The sequence below is a fragment of the Rattus norvegicus genome, chromosome 12 (genome assembly GCF_021556685.1).
Source record: "Rattus norvegicus strain SHRSP/BbbUtx chromosome 12, alternate assembly SHRSP_T2T, whole genome shotgun sequence".
Taxonomy (NCBI): Eukaryota; Metazoa; Chordata; class Mammalia; order Rodentia; family Muridae; genus Rattus; species Rattus norvegicus.
In genome coordinates this window covers 2612031-2630862 of record NC_141545.1, presented here as the reverse complement: position 1 = coordinate 2630862, position 18832 = coordinate 2612031, and the positions used below count along the sequence as shown (strand labels likewise).

The following is an 18832-nucleotide window of genomic DNA, read 5'->3' as shown; positions in this document are numbered from 1 at the left end:
TCTGAGGGTCTTTCATTTGGGGGCTCGTCCGGGATGGGAGATCCTCTACCCAGAGACCACCGACCACCCACCGGGAGGTAAGCTGGCCAGCGTTTGTCTTGTCCTGTCTTGTCTTGCTTTGTGACTTGTTCTGTAAATGCTTAGTTTCTTGGCTTGGGTCTAGACCGTTTGTATTTGGGCGGGCCAGAGAAGGAGCTGACGAGCTCGGACTTCTCCCCCACAGCCCTGGAAGACGTTCCAAGGGTGTTTGGAGCCCGGTTTTCGGGGCTCAGCCCGTATCAGAAGGATACGTGGTTTTGGGTTAGAGGAGAAAGGAGAGAGCCTGATCCACTGAACTTTTGGTTTCAGTTTGACACCGAAGCCGTGTGGCGAGTCTATCTGTTGCTTGTTTGACTGTTAGAATTGTCTTCTTTGTGTCCTAATTTTCTTTGAACATCTGTGGAAATTGGTTATAGGATGCTTTGTCTTGGTCTTGTTTATCTGGTTTGGTTTTTTTTTTTCTTTTTTTTTTTTTTTTGGTACTGTCTAGTATCTTTTTGGCTTTTGTTTCGTTTTTGGACTTTGGACAAATGACTATGTTTGAAATCTTGGACTGATGACTGTGTTTAAAATTATGAAACTGTTTGCTTTGTTCGCCGAAGAGTTTTACTTGGTCCCCTTAATGCTTAATAAGAAACTTAATTTTGTGAACCCCGCTCTAGTGGCGCTGTGTTGGTTGATAGCCAAGGTTAATTTTTAAAACATAGTGTTTTAAACAAGAACAAGAAAGGAATTACTGACATTTCCTCACAGAAGGAGAGCACTCATTAAGAGAAGTTCTTTAAAGAAGCCTGCCTTATCTGCTGGCCTTATTCCAAGGGAGGAGTCAGTCTCCGGCATTAGATTACTTTTCTCGTTGGTCATCATTAACATGGAGAGTGGCTTTGATCCTATTCCACAGCAGCCAGTTCCTGCCCCTGTGGTTAAAATACGCCCCAGGTGAACTGGTTATGATTCTTTTGTCAGCCACCTGGCATCTAGCACCCAGGTTCTAACCATCTCTCTATCCTAGTAGGGACATCCTCCACTCTCTCTTCTGCTATGTCTGCCAAGATGATGGGGAGACCCTGCCAAATGGCGCCATCCCTAAGCATACCCCAGTCCAGTACCTACTTCCCGAGGTCAAGCCCCAGGACTCAGACAAGATCTGCTGCCTCTCAAAAGGTGAGCAAAGCTTGTGCTTGTTTGTACAATGGCCTTTTTGTCCCAAGAGAGCCTCCTGTTTTAGCTGTGTGACTAAATGCTGTTTGCCCTCTTCAGTAGATCTCTATTCTCAAGATTCTCTTGTTTTCTCACCTACTGGAGGCCAGAAAGAATGTTCCAGACATGGATAGAAGGCCCTCACTTCTGCCTGTTGGATTCATTACGCCTAAAGGTAGGGAGTGCTCCAGGTCTGCTGCCAGGCTCCAAGAGTGGGTCTCTGAGGGGCTATAAAGTGCCCCACCAATTTGGCTTAAGTAAAAAAAAAAGATATAAAGAAAAAGTTACAGAAACTTGAAGGATTCAGCTAAGTCACTGAGAGAGTTGTTGTAAGTTGCAGAGAAAATAAGGTTGATATATGGTTCAGGGTCAGTGCACAAAATTGGACAGCAACTAATAGCTGTAGAAGAAGATACAGACAGAGAGACTGAGGAAGAGAAAGAGGAAAGAAAGTAAAAAGAACAGGAAGCTAGAGAAAACAAAAGAGACAAGAGAAGAACATATTCCGGCCACAGTAGTTAGAGAACCTAAGAAGATAGTACCTGGCTAAAGATCAGTGTGCCTAATACGAAAAAAAAGGGACAGTGGGTCAGAGAAAGGTCAAGAAAGAACAAGAGGGACCACTGGAGAGCTTCTTGGTCCTAGAGTGCTGGCTATATACAGAGATAGAAGGGAAGAGTGGATACAGGGACCCAATGCGCCGTGCTCCTATGGCCCCCCCAGTGGGCCAATAACCAAAGACCTTGAGTACAAGGGGCTACTGACAACGAACAATACTTATGGACTGCCCGAAGAACAGTGGACCTTGGTGTGGGCCGGTTAACCCACCCACTAGCTCATGGTCATCCCTGACTGCCCCTATCCCTTGCTCATGAAAAATTTGCTCTCAAAAATGGCTTGCGTGGGCTAAATTGGCTGGGTGAGCCCATGTGTATACATATCTACAGACTGTATATGTGGAGCTTAAGACCTGTCTCAGTGCACCAGTACCTGATGCTGAGAGATGTGTTTGTGGCTTAGTGCCGTTCTGCCTGGAACACATCATTCCTGCCAGCCGGACTCTGACAATTATCACCCAATCCAGGACTTAAACTGTGATAGAGTGGCTGATGTTTTGCCTTTGAATAGAACGTCCCAAAAGATGGGACCACTGGTCAGCTGCCATGGACTAGATTCTCCACCGGTTGGGGACAATCTGGTCACCTTGCTGCCCAATCCTGACCTGGAGCCACCACAACACGAGTGTCAAGCCCTGGCAGAAGCCCATGGGTGGTCTGCGACTGGCTGATTGACCCCTGCTGAAAGCCGAGGACCTTGTCCACAGACGGGAACAGTTCTCCTCATGAATGAAGGTCACAGATAAGTGGGTGCTGCCATGGTAGACAACACGATGTCATCTGGGATGGCTGAACTTCTATCCCCCCAGCACACATCAGTGTGACAGATGCCTTTGCCATCTCTTGGATGCCCTGGTGAAGCCAACAACTGTGAGTACTATTCATTGCTGAGAATATCAGGAAAGAAGAGATTCAGTGGCAGATAAAGTGGCTCGAAAAATGGCTATGCAGGAGCCTATCCTGGTTACAGGCCTACAAGATACAGCCACTGAGAACTAGGATCGGACTAAGGGATGGCCTCACTTAGAAAAGGCCCAAATTGCTTAAAAGAAAAAGGACAATGGCACACTTGAGGGAAAGCTATACTCCCCAGAGAACAAAGAAAAGACTCATTTTGCCAAATACAGAAATGGACTCATTTAAGAGATAAAAAGTTTGTCCAAATAGCTAAGATATATATAATAGACTTTAAGATTTTAGCCAGAGAGAGAAAAAAAATATATATATGTATGGTATGTCAGTAGTAAATGCTTAACAAGCAAACAGGGCAAAGAGACCTAGAGAGTTTAATAAAAAGTCAAAGTAAATTTCACTGACATAAAACCAGAAAAATAGTGCTTGTAGATACTTTTTCAGGAATAGATAGAAGCTTTCCTCACCAAATGAGAGACGGCCTCTACAATCATCAAGCAGACAACGGCCCTACTTTTGTTGCCAAGGTAAGCCAGGGTGTGGCCAAGTATTTAGAGGTCGATTAAAAATTACATTATATTTACAGACCTCAAAGTTCAAGACAGGTAAAATAAATAAATAAAACTCTAAAAGAGACCCTGACCAAATTAAATTGACCATGGAGACTGGCCCAGACTGAGTGACACTCCTTCCCACTTGCTCTCCTCAGAGCAAAAAAAAAATACCCCTTCCAGATTCAGCGTTACCCCCTTTGAGATCTTATATGGGGCCTCAGCTCACCTGACTGTGTTAGATGATGTTACTGAACCAGCATGCCATAGTAATAATGATTTTATATGCCAGGCTAAAAGACCTACAGGTGATACAGAAAGAAATCTGCTCACAGCTGACAGCAGCCTATGCCCGGGGACCCCCGAGACATCTCATCAGTTCCAGGTCGGAGACTGTAGCTACATACAATGACACGGAGCCCAGACACTCGATAAAAAGGATCGTACCTGGTGCTGCTGACCACCCTGACAGCCGTCAATTCTCAGCCCTCACCAGCTGCATACTAGCTGTTGGGGCTGAGAGGTGAGAGCTAGAGGGACACTCAGATCTTCAAAAGGCTCCCTAGACTTACACATCAGATAAGTGACTGAGAGACTGTTATAATGCTCACTTAAAGAGTGTGCTTTAAAAACAAGAATTTCATGTTTGCCCTGGGTTCCATCGAGAAAAATATAGAGATAGGCTTAATTTCTATTACAAATGATATAACATTACATATGTTAATACATCTTGATATCAGAATTCTAAGATTAGAATTACTTAGTAGAAGAAGAGGGGAATGAAGGACCCCAGCCTAATAGCAGTAACAGAAAGACCCCAGCCTAGCAGTAGTAATGCCATTTTACAAGGCTATATTTAGGAAGACTGGTTCAGGGAAAGGTCAGAACACCGAGTACACAGCGGCTGCCATGCAGGATATGTGTGGAGAGCCTAGCGACAGGATGATTGTGGTTGAGCGCCTGCCTGACAATGAGAAAGAAATGTAGAAAGCCCCGGGAGAGGTCCCACACCCTGGTGGGAGGCCGAGTCAGCCATTATGTTCCAAGAACACACTATAGAGAACTTGCCCCCGGGCTGACCCCTGTAACCATGCATCTGCTTCTGTATGCTTGCTTCTGCTTCCCAGAACCCTATAAAAAGCCCATCCTTGGTTCTGCTAGGCGCGTCAGTCTTCTGAATTGACTGAGACGCCCACAGATATCTGTGTATCTTGGTCAATAAAAATCCTCTTGCTGATTGCAGCCTGTGGACTCAGACTTGGGCTCGAAGATCTCCCTCCTGAGGGAAGATTCTCTCTGAGGGTCTTTCATTTGGGGGCTCGTCCGGGATGGGAGATCCTCTACCCAGAGACCACCGACCACCCACCGGGAGGTAAGCTGACCAGCGTTTGTCTTGTCCTGTCTTGTCTTGCTTTGTGACTTGTTCTGTAAATGCTTAGTTTCTTGGCTTGGGTCTAGACCGTTTGTATTTGGGCGGGCCAGAGAAGGAGCTGACGAGCTCGGACTTCTCCCCCACAGCCCTGGAAGACGTTCCAAGGGTGTTTGGAGCCCGGTTTTCGGGGCTCAGCCCGTATCAGAAGGATACGTGGTTTTGGGTTAGAGGAGAAAGGAGAGAGCCGGATCCACTGAACTTTTGGTTTCAGTTTGACACCGAAGCCGTGTGGCGAGTCTATCTGTTGCTTGTTTGACTGTTAGAATTGTCTTCTTTGTGTCCTAATTTTCTTTGAACATCTGTGGAAATTGGTTATAGGATGCTTTGTCTTGGTCTTGTTTATCTGGTTTGGTTTTTTTTTTCTTTTTTTTTTTGGTACTGTCTAGTATCTTTTTGGCTTTTGTTTCGTTTTTGGACTTTGGACAAATGACTATGTTTGAAATCTTGGACTGATGACTGTGTTTAAAATTATGAAACTGTTTGCTTTGTTCGCCGAAGAGTTTTACTTGGTCCCCTTAATGCTTAATAAGAAACTTAATTTTGTGAACCCCGCTCTAGTGGTGCTGTGTTGGTTGATAGCCAAGGTTAATTTTTAAAACATAGTGTTTTAAACAAGAACAAGAAAGGAATTACTGACATTTCCTCACAGAAGGAGAGCACTCATTAAGAGAAGTTCTTTAAAGAAGCCTGCCTTATCTGCTGGCCTTATTCCAAGGGAGGAGTCAGTCTCCGGCATTAGATTACTTTTCTCGATGGTCATCATTAACATGGAGAGTGCCTTTGATCCTATTCCACAGCAGCCAGTTCCTGCCCCTGTGGTCAAAATACGCCCCAGGTGAACTGGTTATGATTCTTTTGTCAGCCACCTGGCATCTAGCACCCAGGTTCTAACCATCTCTCTATCCTAGTAGGGACATCCTCCACTCTCTCTACTGCTATGTCTGCCAAGATGATGGGGAGCCCCTGCCAAATGGCGCCATCCCTAAGCATACCCCAGTCCAGTACCTACTTCCCGAGGTCAAGCCCCAGGACTCAGACAAGATCTGCTGCCTCTCAAAAGGTGAGCAAAGCTTGTGCTTGTTTGTACAATGGCCTTTTTGTCCCAAGAGAGCCTCCTGTTTTAGCTGTGTGACTAAATGCTGTTTGCCCTCTTCAGTAGATCTCTATTCTCAAGATTCTCTTGTTTTCTCACCTACTGGAGGCCAGAAAGAATGTTCCAGACATGGATAGAAGGCCCTCACTTCTGCCTGTTGGATTCATTACGCCTAAAGGTAGGGAGTGCTCCAGGTCTGCTGCCAGGCTCCAAGAGTGGGTCTCTGAGGGGCTATAAAGTGCCCCACCAATTTGGCTAAAGTAAAAAAAAAGATATAAAGAAAAAGTTACAGAAACTTGAAGGATTCAGCTAAGTCACTGAGAGAGTTGTTGTAAGTTGCAGAGAAAATAAGGTTGATATATGGTTCAGGGTCAGTGCACAAAATTGGACAGCAACTAATAGCTGTAGAAGAAGATACAGACAGAGAGACTGAGGAAGAGAAAGAGGAAAGAAAGTAAAAAGAACAGGAAGCTAGAGAAAACAAAAGAGACAAGAGAAGTACATATTCCGGCCACAGTAGTTAGAGAACCTAAGAAGATAGTACCTGGCTAAAGATCAGTGTGCCTAATACGAAAAAAAAGGGACAGTGGGTCAGAGAAAGGTCAAGAAAGAACAAGAGGGACCACTGGAGAGCTTCTTGGTCCTAGAGTGCTGGCTATATACAGAGATAGAAGGGAAGTGTGGATACAGGGACCCAATGCGCCGTGCTCCTATGGCCCCCCCAGTGGGCCAATAACCAAAGACCTTGAGTACAAGGGGCTACTGACAACGAACAATACTTATGGACTGCCCGAAGAACAGTGGACCTTGGTGTGGGCCGGTTAACCCACCCACTAGCTCATGGTCATCCCTGACTGCCCCTATCCCTTGCTCATGAAAAATTTGCTCTCAAAAATGGCTTGCGTGGGCTAAATTGGCTGGGTGAGCCCATGTGTATACATATCTACAGACTGTATATGTGGAGCTTAAGACCTGTCTCAGTGCACCAGTACCTGATGCTGAGAGATGTGTTTGTGGCTTAGTGCCGTTCTGCCTGGAACACATCATTCCTGCCAGCCGGACTCTGACAATTATCACCCAATCCAGGACTTAAACTGTGATAGAGTGGCTGATGTTTTGCCTTTGAATAGAACGTCCCAAAAGATGGGACCACTGGTCAGCTGCCATGGACTAGATTCTCCACCGGTTGGGGACAATCTGGTCACCTTGCTGCCCAATCCTGACCTGGAGCCACCACAACACGAGTGTCAAGCCCTGGCAGAAGCCCATGGGTGGTCTGCGACTGGCTGATTGACCCCTGCTGAAAGCCGAGGACCTTGTCCACAGACGGGAACAGTTCTCCTCATGAATGAAGGTCACAGATAAGTGGGTGCTGCCATGGTAGACAACACGATGTCATCTGGGATGGCTGAACTTCTATCCCCCCAGCACACATCAGTGTGACAGATGCCTTTGCCATCTCTTGGATGCCCTGGTGAAGCCAACAACTGTGAGTACTATTCATTGCTGAGAATATCAGGAAAGAAGAGATTCAGTGGCAGATAAAGTGGCTCGAAAAATGGCTATGCAGGAGCCTATCCTGGTTACAGGCCTACAAGATACAGCCACTGAGAACTAGGATCGGACTAAGGGATGGCCTCACTTAGAAAAGGCCCAAATTGCTTAAAAGAAAAAGGACAATGGCACACTTGAGGGAAAGCTATACTCCCCAGAGAACAAAGAAAAGACTCATTTTGCCAAATACAGAAATGGACTCATTTAAGAGATAAAAAGTTTGTCCAAATAGCTAAGATATATATAATAGACTTTAAGATTTTAGCCAGAGAGAGAAAAAAAAATATATATATGTATGGTATGTCAGTAGTAAATGCTTAACAAGCAAACAGGGCAAAGAGACCTAGAGAGTTTAATAAAAAGTCAAAGTAAATTTCACTGACATAAAACCAGAAAAATAGTGCTTGTAGATACTTTTTCAGGAATAGATAGAAGCTTTCCTCACCAAATGAGAGACGGCCTCTACAATCATCAAGCAGACAACGGCCCTACTTTTGTTGCCAAGGTAAGCCAGGGTGTGGCCAAGTATTTAGAGGTCGATTAAAAATTACATTATATTTACAGACCTCAAAGTTCAAGACAGGTAAAATAAATAAATAAAACTCTAAAAGAGACCCTGACCAAATTAAATTGACCATGGAGACTGGCCCAGACTGAGTGACACTCCTTCCCACTTGCTCTCCTCAGAGCAAAAAAAAAATACCCCTTCCAGATTCAGCGTTACCCCCTTTGAGATCTTATATGGGGCCTCAGCTCACCTGACTGTGTTAGATGATGTTACTGAACCAGCATGCCATAGTAATAATGATTTTATATGCCAGGCTAAAAGACCTACAGGTGATACAGAAAGAAATCTGCTCACAGCTGACAGCAGCCTATGCCCGGGGACCCCCGAGACATCTCATCAGTTCCAGGTCGGAGACTGTAGCTACATACAATGACACGGAGCCCAGACACTCGATAAAAAGGATCGTACCTGGTGCTGCTGACCACCCTGACAGCCGTCAATTCTCAGCCCTCACCAGCTGCATACTAGCTGTTGGGGCTGAGAGGTGAGAGCTAGAGGGACACTCAGATCTTCAAAAGGCTCCCTAGACTTACACATCAGATAAGTGACTGAGAGACTGTTATAATGCTCACTTAAAGAGTGTGCTTTAAAAACAAGAATTTCATGTTTGCCCTGGGTTCCATCGAGAAAAATATAGAGATAGGCTTAAATTCTATTACAAATGATATAACATTACATATGTTAATACATCTTGATATCAGAATTCTAAGATTAGAATTACTTAGTAGAAGAAGAGGGGAATGAAGGACCCCAGCCTAATAGCAGTAACAGAAAGACCCCAGCCTAGCAGTAGTAATGCCATTTTACAAGGCTATATTTAGGAAGACTGGTTCAGGGAAAGGTCAGAACACCGAGTACACAGCGGCTGCCATGCAGGATATGTGTGGAGAGCCTAGCGACAGGATGATTGTGGTTGAGCGCCTGCCTGACAATGAGAAAGAAATGTAGAAAGCCCCGGGAGAGGTCCCACACCCTGGTGGGAGGCCGAGTCAGCCATTATGTTCCAAGAACACACTATAGAGAACTTGCCCCCGGGCTGACCCCTGTAACCATGCATCTGCTTCTGTATGCTTGCTTCTGCTTCCCAGAACCCTATAAAAAGCCCATCCTTGGTTCTGCTAGGCGCGTCAGTCTTCTGAATTGACTGAGACGCCCACAGATATCTGTGTATCTTGGTCAATAAAAATCCTCTTGCTGATTGCAGCCTGTGGACTCAGACTTGGGCTCGAAGATCTCCCTCCTGAGGGAAGATTCTCTCTGAGGGTCTTTCATTTGGGGGCTCGTCCGGGATGGGAGATCCTCTACCCAGAGACCACCGACCACCCACCGGGAGGTAAGCTGGCCAGCGTTTGTCTTGTCCTGTCTTGTCTTGCTTTGTGACTTGTTCTGTAAATGCTTAGTTTCTTGGCTTGGGTCTAGACCGTTTGTATTTGGGCGGGCCAGAGAAGGAGCTGACGAGCTCGGACTTCTCCCCCACAGCCCTGGAAGACGTTCCAAGGGTGTTTGGAGCCCGGTTTTCGGGGCTCAGCCCGTATCAGAAGGATACGTGGTTTTGGGTTAGAGGAGAAAGGAGAGAGCCGGATCCACTGAACTTTTGGTTTCAGTTTGACACCGAAGCCGTGTGGCGAGTCTATCTGTTGCTTGTTTGACTGTTAGAATTGTCTTCTTTGTGTCCTAATTTTCTTTGAACATCTGTGGAAATTGGTTATAGGATGCTTTGTCTTGGTCTTGTTTATCTGGTTTGGTTTTTTTTTTTTTTCTTTTTTTTTTTTGGTACTGTCTAGTATCTTTTTGGCTTTTGTTTCGTTTTTGGACTTTGGACAAATGACTATGTTTGAAATCTTGGACTGATGACTGTGTTTAAAATTATGAAACTGTTTGCTTTGTTCGCCGAAGAGTTTTACTTGGTCCCCTTAATGCTTAATAAGAAACTTAATTTTGTGAACCCCGCTCTAGTGGCGCTGTGTTGGTTGATAGCCAAGGTTAATTTTTAAACCATAGTGTTTTAAACAAGAACAAGAAAGGAATTACTGACATTTCCTCACAGAAGGAGAGCACTCATTAAGAGAAGTTCTTTAAAGAAGCCTGCCTTATCTGCTGGCCTTATTCCAAGGGAGGAGTCAGTCTCCGGCATTAGATTACTTTTCTCGTTGGTCATCATTAACATGGAGAGTGCCTTTGATCCTATTCCACAGCAGCCAGTTCCTGCCCCTGTGGTCAAAATACGCCCCAGGTGAACTGGTCATGATTCTTTTGTCAGCCACCTGGCATCTAGCACCCAGGTTCTAACCATTTCTCTATCCTAGAAGGGACATCCTCCACTCTCTCTACTGCTATGTCTGCCAAGATGATGGGGAGCCCCTGCCAAATGGCGCCATCCCTAAGCATACCCCAGTCCAGTACCTACTTCCCGAGGTCAAGCCCCAGGACTCAGACAAGATCTGCTGCCTCTCAAAAGGTGAGCAAAGCTTGTGCTTGTTTGTACAATGGCCTTTTTGTCCCAAGAGAGCCTCCTGTTTTAGCTGTGTGACTAAATGCTGTTTGCCCTCTTCAGTAGATCTCTATTCTCAAGATTCTCTTGTTTTCTCACCTACTGGAGGCCAGAAAGAATGTTCCAGACATGGATAGAAGGCCCTCACTTCTGCCTGTTGGATTCATTACGCCTAAAGGTAGGGAGTGCTCCAGGTCTGCTGCCAGGCTCCAAGAGTGGGTCTCTGAGGGGCTATAAAGTGCCCCACCAATTTGGCTAAAGTAAAAAAAAAGATATAAAGAAAAAGTTACAGAAACTTGAAGGATTCAGCTAAGTCACTGAGAGAGTTGTTGTAAGTTGCAGAGAAAATAAAGTTGATATATGGTTCAGGGTCAGTGCACAAAATTGGACAGCAACTAATAGCTGTAGAAGAAGATACAGACAGAGAGACTGAGGAAGAGAAAGAGGAAAGAAAGTAAAAAGAACAGGAAGCTAGAGAAAACAAAGAGACAAGAGAAGAACATATTCCGGCCACAGTAGTTAGAGAACCTAAGAAGATAGTACCTGGCTAAAGATCAGTGTGCCTAATACGAAAAAAAAGGGACAGTGGGTCAGAGAAAGGTCAAGAAAGAACAAGAGGGACCACTGGAGAGCTTCTTGGTCCTAGAGTGCTGGCTATATACAGAGATAGAAGGGAAGTGTGGATACAGGGACCCAATGCGCCGTGCTCCTATGGCCCCCCCCAGTGGGCCAATAACCAAAGACCTTGAGTACAAGGGGCTACTGACAACGAACAATACTTATGGACTGCCCGAAGAACAGTGGACCTTGGTGTGGGCCGGTTAACCCACCCACTAGCTCATGGTCATCCCTGACTGCCTCTATCCCTTGCTCATGAAAAATTTGCTCTCCAAAATGGCTTGAGTGGGCTAAATTGGCTGGCTGAGCCCATGTGTATACATATCTACAGACTGTATATGTGGAGCTTAAGACCTGTCTCAGTGCACCAGTACCTGATGCTGAGAGATGTGTTTGTGGCTTAGTGCCGTTCTGCCTGGAACACATCATTCCTGCCAGCCGGACTCTGACAATTATCACCCAATCCAGGACTTAAACTGTGATAGAGTGGCTGATGTTTTGCCTTTGAATAGAACGTCCCAAAAGATGGGACCACTGGTCAGCTGCCATGGACTAGATTCTCCACCGGTTGGGGACAATCTGGTCACCTTGCTGCCCAATCCTGACCTGGAGCCACCACAACACGAGTGTCAAGCCCTGGCAGAAGCCCATGGGTGGTCTGCGACTGGCTGATTGACCCCTGCTGAAAGCCGAGGACCTTGTCCACAGACGGGAACAGTTCTCCTCATGAATGAAGGTCACAGATAAGTGGGTGCTGCCATGGTAGACAACACGATGTCATCTGGGATGGCTGAACTTCTATCCCCCCAGCACACATCAGTGTGACAGATGCCTTTGCCATCTCTTGGATGCCCTGGTGAAGCCAACAACTGTGAGTACTATTCATTGCTGAGAATATCAGGAAAGAAGAGATTCAGTGGCAGATAAAGTGGCTCGAAAAATGGCTATGCAGGAGCCTATCCTGGTTACAGGCCTACAAGATACAGCCACTGAGAACTAGGATCGGACTAAGGGATGGCCTCACTTAGAAAAGGCCCAAATTGCTTAAAAGAAAAAGGACAATGGCACACTTGAGGGAAAGCTATACTCCCCAGAGAACAAAGAAAAGACTCATTTTGCCAAATACAGAAATGGACTCATTTAAGAGATAAAAAGTTTGTCCAAATAGCTAAGATATATATAATAGACTTTAAGATTTTAGCCAGAGAGAAAAAAAAAATATATATATATGTATGGTATGTCAGTAGTAAATGCTTAACAAGCAAACAGGGCAAAGAGACCTAGAGAGTTTAATAAAAAGTCAAAGTAAATTTCACTGACATAAAACCAGAAAAATAGTGCTTGTAGATACTTTTTCAGGAATAGATAGAAGCTTTCCTCACCAAATGAGAGACGGCCTCTACAATCATCAAGCAGACAACGGCCCTACTTTTGTTGCCAAGGTAAGCCAGGGTGTGGCCAAGTATTTAGAGGTCGATTAAAAATTACATTATATTTACAGACCTCAAAGTTCAAGACAGGTAAAATAAATAAATAAAACTCTAAAAGAGACCCTGACCAAATTAAATTGACCATGGAGACTGGCCCAGACTGAGTGACACTCCTTCCCACTTGCTCTCCTCAGAGCAAAAAAAAATACCCCTTCCAGATTCAGCGTTACCCCCTTTGAGATCTTATATGGGGCCTCAGCTCCCCTGACTGTGTTAGATGATGTTACTGGACCAGCATGCCATAGTAATAATGATTTTATATGCCAGGCTAAAAGACCTACAGGTGATACAGAAAGAAATCTGCTCACAGCTGACAGCAGCCTATGCCCGGGGACCCCTGAGACATCTCATCAGTTCCAGGTCGGAGACTGTAGCTACATACAATGACACGGAGCCCAGACACTCGATAAAAAGGATGGTACCTGGTGCTGCTGACCACCCTGACAGCCGTCAATTCTCAGCCCTCACCAGCTGCATACTAGCTGTTGGGGCTGAGAGGTGAGAGCTAGAGGGACACTCAGATCTTCAAAAGGCTCCCTAGACTTACACATCAGATAAGTGACTGAGAGACTGTTATAATGCTCACTTAAAGAGTGTGCTTTAAAAACAAGAATTTCATGTTTGCCCTGGGTTCCATCGAGAAAAATATAGAGATAGGCTTAATTTCTATTACAAATGATATAACATTACATATGTTAATACATCTTGATATCAGAATTCTAAGATTAGAATTACTTAGTAGAAGAAGAGGGGAATGAAGGACCCCAGCCTAATAGCAGTAACAGAAAGACCCCAGCCTAGCAGTAGTAATGCCATTTTACAAGGCTATATTTAGGAAGACTGGTTCAGGGAAAGGTCAGAACACCGAGTACACAGCGGCTGCCATGCAGGATATGTGTGGAGAGCCTAGCGACAGGATGATTGTGGTTGAGCGCCTGCCTGACAATGAGAAAGAAATGTAGAAAGCCCCGGGAGAGGTCCCACACCCTGGTGGGAGGCCGAGTCAGCCATTATGTTCCAAGAACACACTATAGAGAACTTGCCCCCGGGCTGACCCCTGTAACCATGCATCTGCTTCTGTATGCTTGCTTCTGCTTCCCAGAACCCTATAAAAAGCCCATCCTTGGTTCTGCTAGGCGCGTCAGTCTTCTGAATTGACTGAGACGCCCACAGATATCTGTGTATCTTGGTCAATAAAAATCCTCTTGCTGATTGCAGCCTGTGGACTCAGACTTGGGCTCGAAGATCTCCCTCCTGAGGGAAGATTCTCTCTGAGGGTCTTTCATTTGGGGGCTTGTCCGGGATGGGAGATCCTCTACCCAGAGACCACCGACCACCCACCGGGAGGTAAGCTGGCCAGCGTTTGTCTTGTCCTGTCTTGTCTTGCTTTGTGACTTGTTCTGTAAATGCTTAGTTTCTTGGCTTGGGTCTAGACCGTTTGTATTTGGGCGGGCCAGAGAAGGAGCTGACGAGCTCGGACTTCTCCCCCACAGCCCTGGAAGACGTTCCAAGGGTGTTTGGAGCCCGGTTTTCGGGGCTCAGCCCGTATCAGAAGGATACGTGGTTTTGGGTTAGAGGAGAAAGGAGAGAGCCGGATCCACTGAACTTTTGGTTTCAGTTTGACACCGAAGCCGTGTGGCGAGTCTATCTGTTGCTTGTTTGACTGTTAGAATTGTCTTCTTTGTGTCCTAATTTTCTTTGAACATCTGTGGAAATTGGTTATAGGATGCTTTGTCTTGGTCTTCTTTATCTGGTTTGGTTTTTTTTTTTTTTCTTTTTTTTTTTTTTTTGGTACTGTCTAGTATCTTTTTGGCTTTTGTTTCGTTTTTGGACTTTGGACAAATGACTATGTTTGAAATCTTGGACTGATGACTGTGTTTAAAATTATGAAACTGTTTGCTTTGTTTGCCGAAGAGTTTTACTTGGTCCCCTTAATGCTTAATAAGAAACTTAATTTTGTGAACCCTGCTCTAGTGGCGCTGTGTTGGTTGATAGCCAAGGTTAATTTTTAAACCATAGTGTTTTAAACAAGAACAAGAAAGGAATTACTGACATTTCCTCACAGAAGGAGAGCACTCATTAAGAGAAGTTCTTTAAAGAAGCCTGCCTTATCTGCTGGCCTTATTCCAAGGGAGGAGTCAGTCTCCGGCATTAGATTACTTTTCTCGTTGGTCATCATTAACATGGAGAGTGCCTTTGATCCTATTCCACAGCAGCCAGTTCCTGCCCCTGTGGTCAAAATACGCCCCAGGTGAACTGGTCATGATTCTTTTGTCAGCCACCTGGCATCTAGCACCCAGGTTCTAACCATTTCTCTATCCTAGAAGGGACATCCTCCACTCTCTCTACTGCTATGTCTGCCAAGATGATGGGGAGCCCCTGCCAAATGGCGCCATCCCTAAGCATACCCCAGTCCAGTACCTACTTCCCGAGGTCAAGCCCCAGGACTCAGACAAGATCTGCTGCCTCTCAAAAGGTGAGCAAAGCTTGTGCTTGTTTGTACAATGGCCTTTTTGTCCCAAGAGAGCCTCCTGTTTTAGCTGTGTGACTAAATGCTGTTTGCCCTCTTCAGTAGATCTCTATTCTCAAGATTCTCTTGTTTTCTCACCTACTGGAGGCCAGAAAGAATGTTCCAGACATGGATAGAAGGCCCTCACTTCTGCCTGTTGGATTCATTACGCCTAAAGGTAGGGAGTGCTCCAGGTCTGCTGCCAGGCTCCAAGAGTGGGTCTCTGAGGGGCTATAAAGTGCCCCACCAATTTGGCTAAAGTAAAAAAAAAGATATAAAGAAAAAGTTACAGAAACTTGAAGGATTCAGCTAAGTCACTGAGAGAGTTGTTGTAAGTTGCAGAGAAAATAAAGTTGATATATGGTTCAGGGTCAGTGCACAAAATTGGACAGCAACTAATAGCTGTAGAAGAAGATACAGACAGAGAGACTGAGGAAGAGAAAGAGGAAAGAAAGTAAAAAGAACAGGAAGCTAGAGAAAACAAAGAGACAAGAGAAGAACATATTCCGGCCACAGTAGTTAGAGAACCTAAGAAGATAGTACCTGGCTAAAGATCAGTGTGCCTAATACGAAAAAAAAGGGACAGTGGGTCAGAGAAAGGTCAAGAAAGAACAAGAGGGACCACTGGAGAGCTTCTTGGTCCTAGAGTGCTGGCTATATACAGAGATAGAAGGGAAGTGTGGATACAGGGACCCAATGCGCCGTGCTCCTATGGCCCCCCCCAGTGGGCCAATAACCAAAGACCTTGAGTACAAGGGGCTACTGACAACGAACAATACTTATGGACTGCCCGAAGAACAGTGGACCTTGGTGTGGGCCGGTTAACCCACCCACTAGCTCATGGTCATCCCTGACTGCCTCTATCCCTTGCTCATGAAAAATTTGCTCTCCAAAATGGCTTGAGTGGGCTAAATTGGCTGGCTGAGCCCATGTGTATACATATCTACAGACTGTATATGTGGAGCTTAAGACCTGTCTCAGTGCACCAGTACCTGATGCTGAGAGATGTGTTTGTGGCTTAGTGCCGTTCTGCCTGGAACACATCATTCCTGCCAGCCGGACTCTGACAATTATCACCCAATCCAGGACTTAAACTGTGATAGAGTGGCTGATGTTTTGCCTTTGAATAGAACGTCCCAAAAGATGGGACCACTGGTCAGCTGCCATGGACTAGATTCTCCACCGGTTGGGGACAATCTGGTCACCTTGCTGCCCAATCCTGACCTGGAGCCACCACAACACGAGTGTCAAGCCCTGGCAGAAGCCCATGGGTGGTCTGCGACTGGCTGATTGACCCCTGCTGAAAGCCGAGGACCTTGTCCACAGACGGGAACAGTTCTCCTCATGAATGAAGGTCACAGATAAGTGGGTGCTGCCATGGTAGACAACACGATGTCATCTGGGATGGCTGAACTTCTATCCCCCCAGCACACATCAGTGTGACAGATGCCTTTGCCATCTCTTGGATGCCCTGGTGAAGCCAACAACTGTGAGTACTATTCATTGCTGAGAATATCAGGAAAGAAGAGATTCAGTGGCAGATAAAGTGGCTCGAAAAATGGCTATGCAGGAGCCTATCCTGGTTACAGGCCTACAAGATACAGCCACTGAGAACTAGGATCGGACTAAGGGATGGCCTCACTTAGAAAAGGCCCAAATTGCTTAAAAGAAAAAGGACAATGGCACACTTGAGGGAAAGCTATACTCCCCAGAGAACAAAGAAAAGACTCATTTTGCCAAATACAGAAATGGACTCATTTAAGAGATAAAAAGTTTGTCCAAATAGCTAAGATATATATAATAGACTTTAAGATTTTAGCCAGAGAGAAAAATATATATATATATATGTATGGTATGTCAGTAGTAAATGCTTAACAAGCAAACAGGGCAAAGAGACCTAGAGAGTTTAATAAAAAGTCAAAGTAAATTTCACTGACATAAAACCAGAAAAATAGTGCTTGTAGATACTTTTTCAGGAATAGATAGAAGCTTTCCTCACCAAATGAGAGACGGCCTCTACAATCATCAAGCAGACAACGGCCCTACTTTTGTTGCCAAGGTAAGCCAGGGTGTGGCCAAGTATTTAGAGGTCGATTAAAAATTACATTATATTTACAGACCTCAAAGTTCAAGACAGGTAAAATAAATAAATAAAACTCTAAAAGAGACCCTGACCAAATTAAATTGACCATGGAGACTGGCCCAGACTGAGTGACACTCCTTCCCACTTGCTCTCCTCAGAGCAAAAAAAAAATACCCCTTCCAGATTCAGCGTTACCCCCTTTGAGATCTTATATGGGGCCTCAGCTCCCCTGACTGTGTTAGATGATGTTACTGAACCAGCATGCCATAGTAATAATGATTTTATATGCCAGGCTAAAAGACCTACAGGTGATACAGAAAGAAATCTGCTCACAGCTGACAGCAGCCTATGCCCGGGGACCCCCGAGACATCTCATCAGTTCCAGGTCGGAGACTGTAGCTACATACAATGACACGGAGCCCAGACACTCGATAAAAAGGATCGTACCTGGTGCTGCTGACCACCCTGACAGCCGTCAATTCTCAGCCCTCACCAGCTGCATACTAGCTGTTGGGGCTGAGAGGTGAGAGCTAGAGGGACACTCAGATCTTCAAAAGGCTCCCTAGACTTACACATCAGATAAGTGACTGAGAGACTGTTATAATGCTCACTTAAAGAGTGTGCTTTAAAAACAAGAATTTCATGTTTGCCCTGGGTTCCATCGAGAAAAATATAGAGATAGGCTTAATTTCTATTACAAATGATATAACATTACATATGTTAATACATCTTGATATCAGAATTCTAAGATTAGAATTACTTAGTAGAAGAAGAGGGGAATGAAGGACCCCAGCCTAATAGCAGTAACAGAAAGACCCCAGCCTAGCAGTAGTAATGCCATTTTACAAGGCTATATTTAGGAAGACTGGTTCAGGGAAAGGTCAGAACACCGAGTACACAGCGGCTGCCATGCAGGATATGTGTGGAGAGCCTAGCGACAGGATGATTGTGGTTGAGCGCCTGCCTGACAATGAGAAAGAAATGTAGAAAGCCCCGGGAGAGGTCCCACACCCTGGTGGGAGGCCGAGTCAGCCATTATGTTCCAAGAACACACTATAGAGAACTTGCCCCCGGGCTGACCCCTGTAACCATGCATCTGCTTCTGTATGCTTGCTTCTGCTTCCCAGAACCCTATAAAAAGCCCATCCTTGGTTCTGCTAGGCGCGTCAGTCTTCTGAATTGACTGAGACGCCCACAGATATCTGTGTATCTTGGTCAATAAAAATCCTCTTGCTGATTGCAGCCTGTGGACTCAGACTTGGGCTCGAAGATCTCCCTCCTGAGGGAAGATTCTCTCTGAGGGTCTTTCATTTGGGGGCTTGTCCGGGATGGGAGATCCTCTACCCAGAGACCACCGACCACCCACCGGGAGGTAAGCTGGCCAGCGTTTGTCTTGTCCTGTCTTGTCTTGCTTTGTGACTTGTTCTGTAAATGCTTAGTTTCTTGGCTTGGGTCTAGACCGTTTGTATTTGGGCGGGCCAGAGAAGGAGCTGACGAGCTCGGACTTCTCCCCCACAGCCCTGGAAGACGTTCCAAGGGTGTTTGGAGCCCGGTTTTCGGGGCTCAGCCCGTATCAGAAGGATACGTGGTTTTGGGTTAGAGGAGAAAGGAGAGAGCCGGATCCACTGAACTTTTGGTTTCAGTTTGACACCGAAGCCGTGTGGCGAGTCTATCT

General features: G+C 45.5%; 3 protein-coding genes across 8 annotated transcripts; all 3 read left to right on the top strand.

Annotated features, from left to right (window-relative positions):
- The first annotated feature begins 2160 nt into the window (after positions 1-2160).
- On the top strand, positions 2161-7671 carry LOC148001955 (uncharacterized). 2 transcript variants are annotated; one of them, XR_015634427.1, is made up of 6 exons: positions 2161-3295; positions 3612-3842; positions 4563-4691; positions 5660-5811; positions 5953-6022; positions 6975-7665. XR_015634427.1 is itself a non-coding variant. In XM_087579608.1 (5 exons), the coding sequence occupies exons 2-5, from the start codon at positions 4648-4650 to the stop codon at positions 7065-7067; spliced, it is 354 nt and encodes a 117-aa protein (XP_087435734.1). In that variant the 5' UTR covers positions 3612-3842; positions 4563-4647; the 3' UTR covers positions 7068-7671. The 2 variants fall into 2 exon arrangements, 1 of the variants encoding a protein (XP_087435734.1); XM_087579608.1 differs by lacking the exon at positions 2161-3295 and having other exon boundaries at positions 5958-6022; positions 6975-7671.
- A 2318-nt stretch (positions 7672-9989) lies between these two features.
- On the top strand, positions 9990-12284 carry LOC148001954 (uncharacterized). Of its 3 annotated transcripts, none has more exons than XM_087579603.1 (4): positions 9990-10199; positions 10276-10424; positions 10571-10635; positions 11784-12284. In XM_087579603.1, the coding sequence occupies exons 1-4, from the start codon at positions 10132-10134 to the stop codon at positions 11820-11822; spliced, it is 321 nt and encodes a 106-aa protein (XP_087435729.1). In that variant the 5' UTR covers positions 9990-10131; the 3' UTR covers positions 11823-12284. The 3 variants fall into 3 exon arrangements, 2 of the variants coding, with proteins under 2 accessions (XP_087435729.1, XP_087435728.1); XM_087579602.1 differs by having other exon boundaries at positions 11588-12284; XR_015634425.1 differs by having other exon boundaries at positions 10003-10199; positions 10566-10635; positions 11784-12278.
- A 2322-nt stretch (positions 12285-14606) lies between these two features.
- LOC148001953 (uncharacterized) lies at positions 14607-16901 on the top strand. Of its 3 annotated transcripts, none has more exons than XM_087579605.1 (4): positions 14607-14816; positions 14893-15041; positions 15188-15252; positions 16401-16901. In XM_087579605.1, the coding sequence occupies exons 1-4, from the start codon at positions 14749-14751 to the stop codon at positions 16437-16439; spliced, it is 321 nt and encodes a 106-aa protein (XP_087435731.1). In that variant the 5' UTR covers positions 14607-14748; the 3' UTR covers positions 16440-16901. The 3 variants fall into 3 exon arrangements, 2 of the variants coding, with proteins under 2 accessions (XP_087435731.1, XP_087435730.1); XM_087579604.1 differs by having other exon boundaries at positions 16205-16901; XR_015634426.1 differs by having other exon boundaries at positions 14620-14816; positions 15183-15252; positions 16401-16895.
- Positions 16902-18832: the final 1931 nt, after the last annotated feature.

Coding starts and splice junctions, on each gene's coding strand:
- LOC148001955 (XM_087579608.1), top strand. CDS start 4,648: ATGGGAGATCCTCTACCCAGAGACCACCGACCACCCACCGGGAG. Junction 4,692..5,659: donor CACCGACCACCCACCGGGAG/GTAAGCTGACCA, acceptor TCTCTATCCTAG/TAGGGACATCCTCCACTCTC. Junction 6,023..6,974: donor TGGATTCATTACGCCTAAAG/GTAGGGAGTGCT, acceptor GCCTTTGAATAG/AACGTCCCAAAAGATGGGAC.
- LOC148001954 (XM_087579602.1), top strand. CDS start 10,132: ATGGAGAGTGCCTTTGATCCTATTCCACAGCAGCCAGTTCCTGCCCCT. Junction 10,200..10,275: donor GTGGTCAAAATACGCCCCAG/GTGAACTGGTCA, acceptor CTATCCTAGAAG/GGACATCCTCCACTCTCTCT. Junction 10,636..11,587: donor TGGATTCATTACGCCTAAAG/GTAGGGAGTGCT, acceptor GCCTTTGAATAG/AACGTCCCAAAAGATGGGAC.
- LOC148001953 (XM_087579604.1), top strand. CDS start 14,749: ATGGAGAGTGCCTTTGATCCTATTCCACAGCAGCCAGTTCCTGCCCCT. Junction 14,817..14,892: donor GTGGTCAAAATACGCCCCAG/GTGAACTGGTCA, acceptor CTATCCTAGAAG/GGACATCCTCCACTCTCTCT. Junction 15,042..15,187: donor GATCTGCTGCCTCTCAAAAG/GTGAGCAAAGCT, acceptor ACTGGAGGCCAG/AAAGAATGTTCCAGACATGG.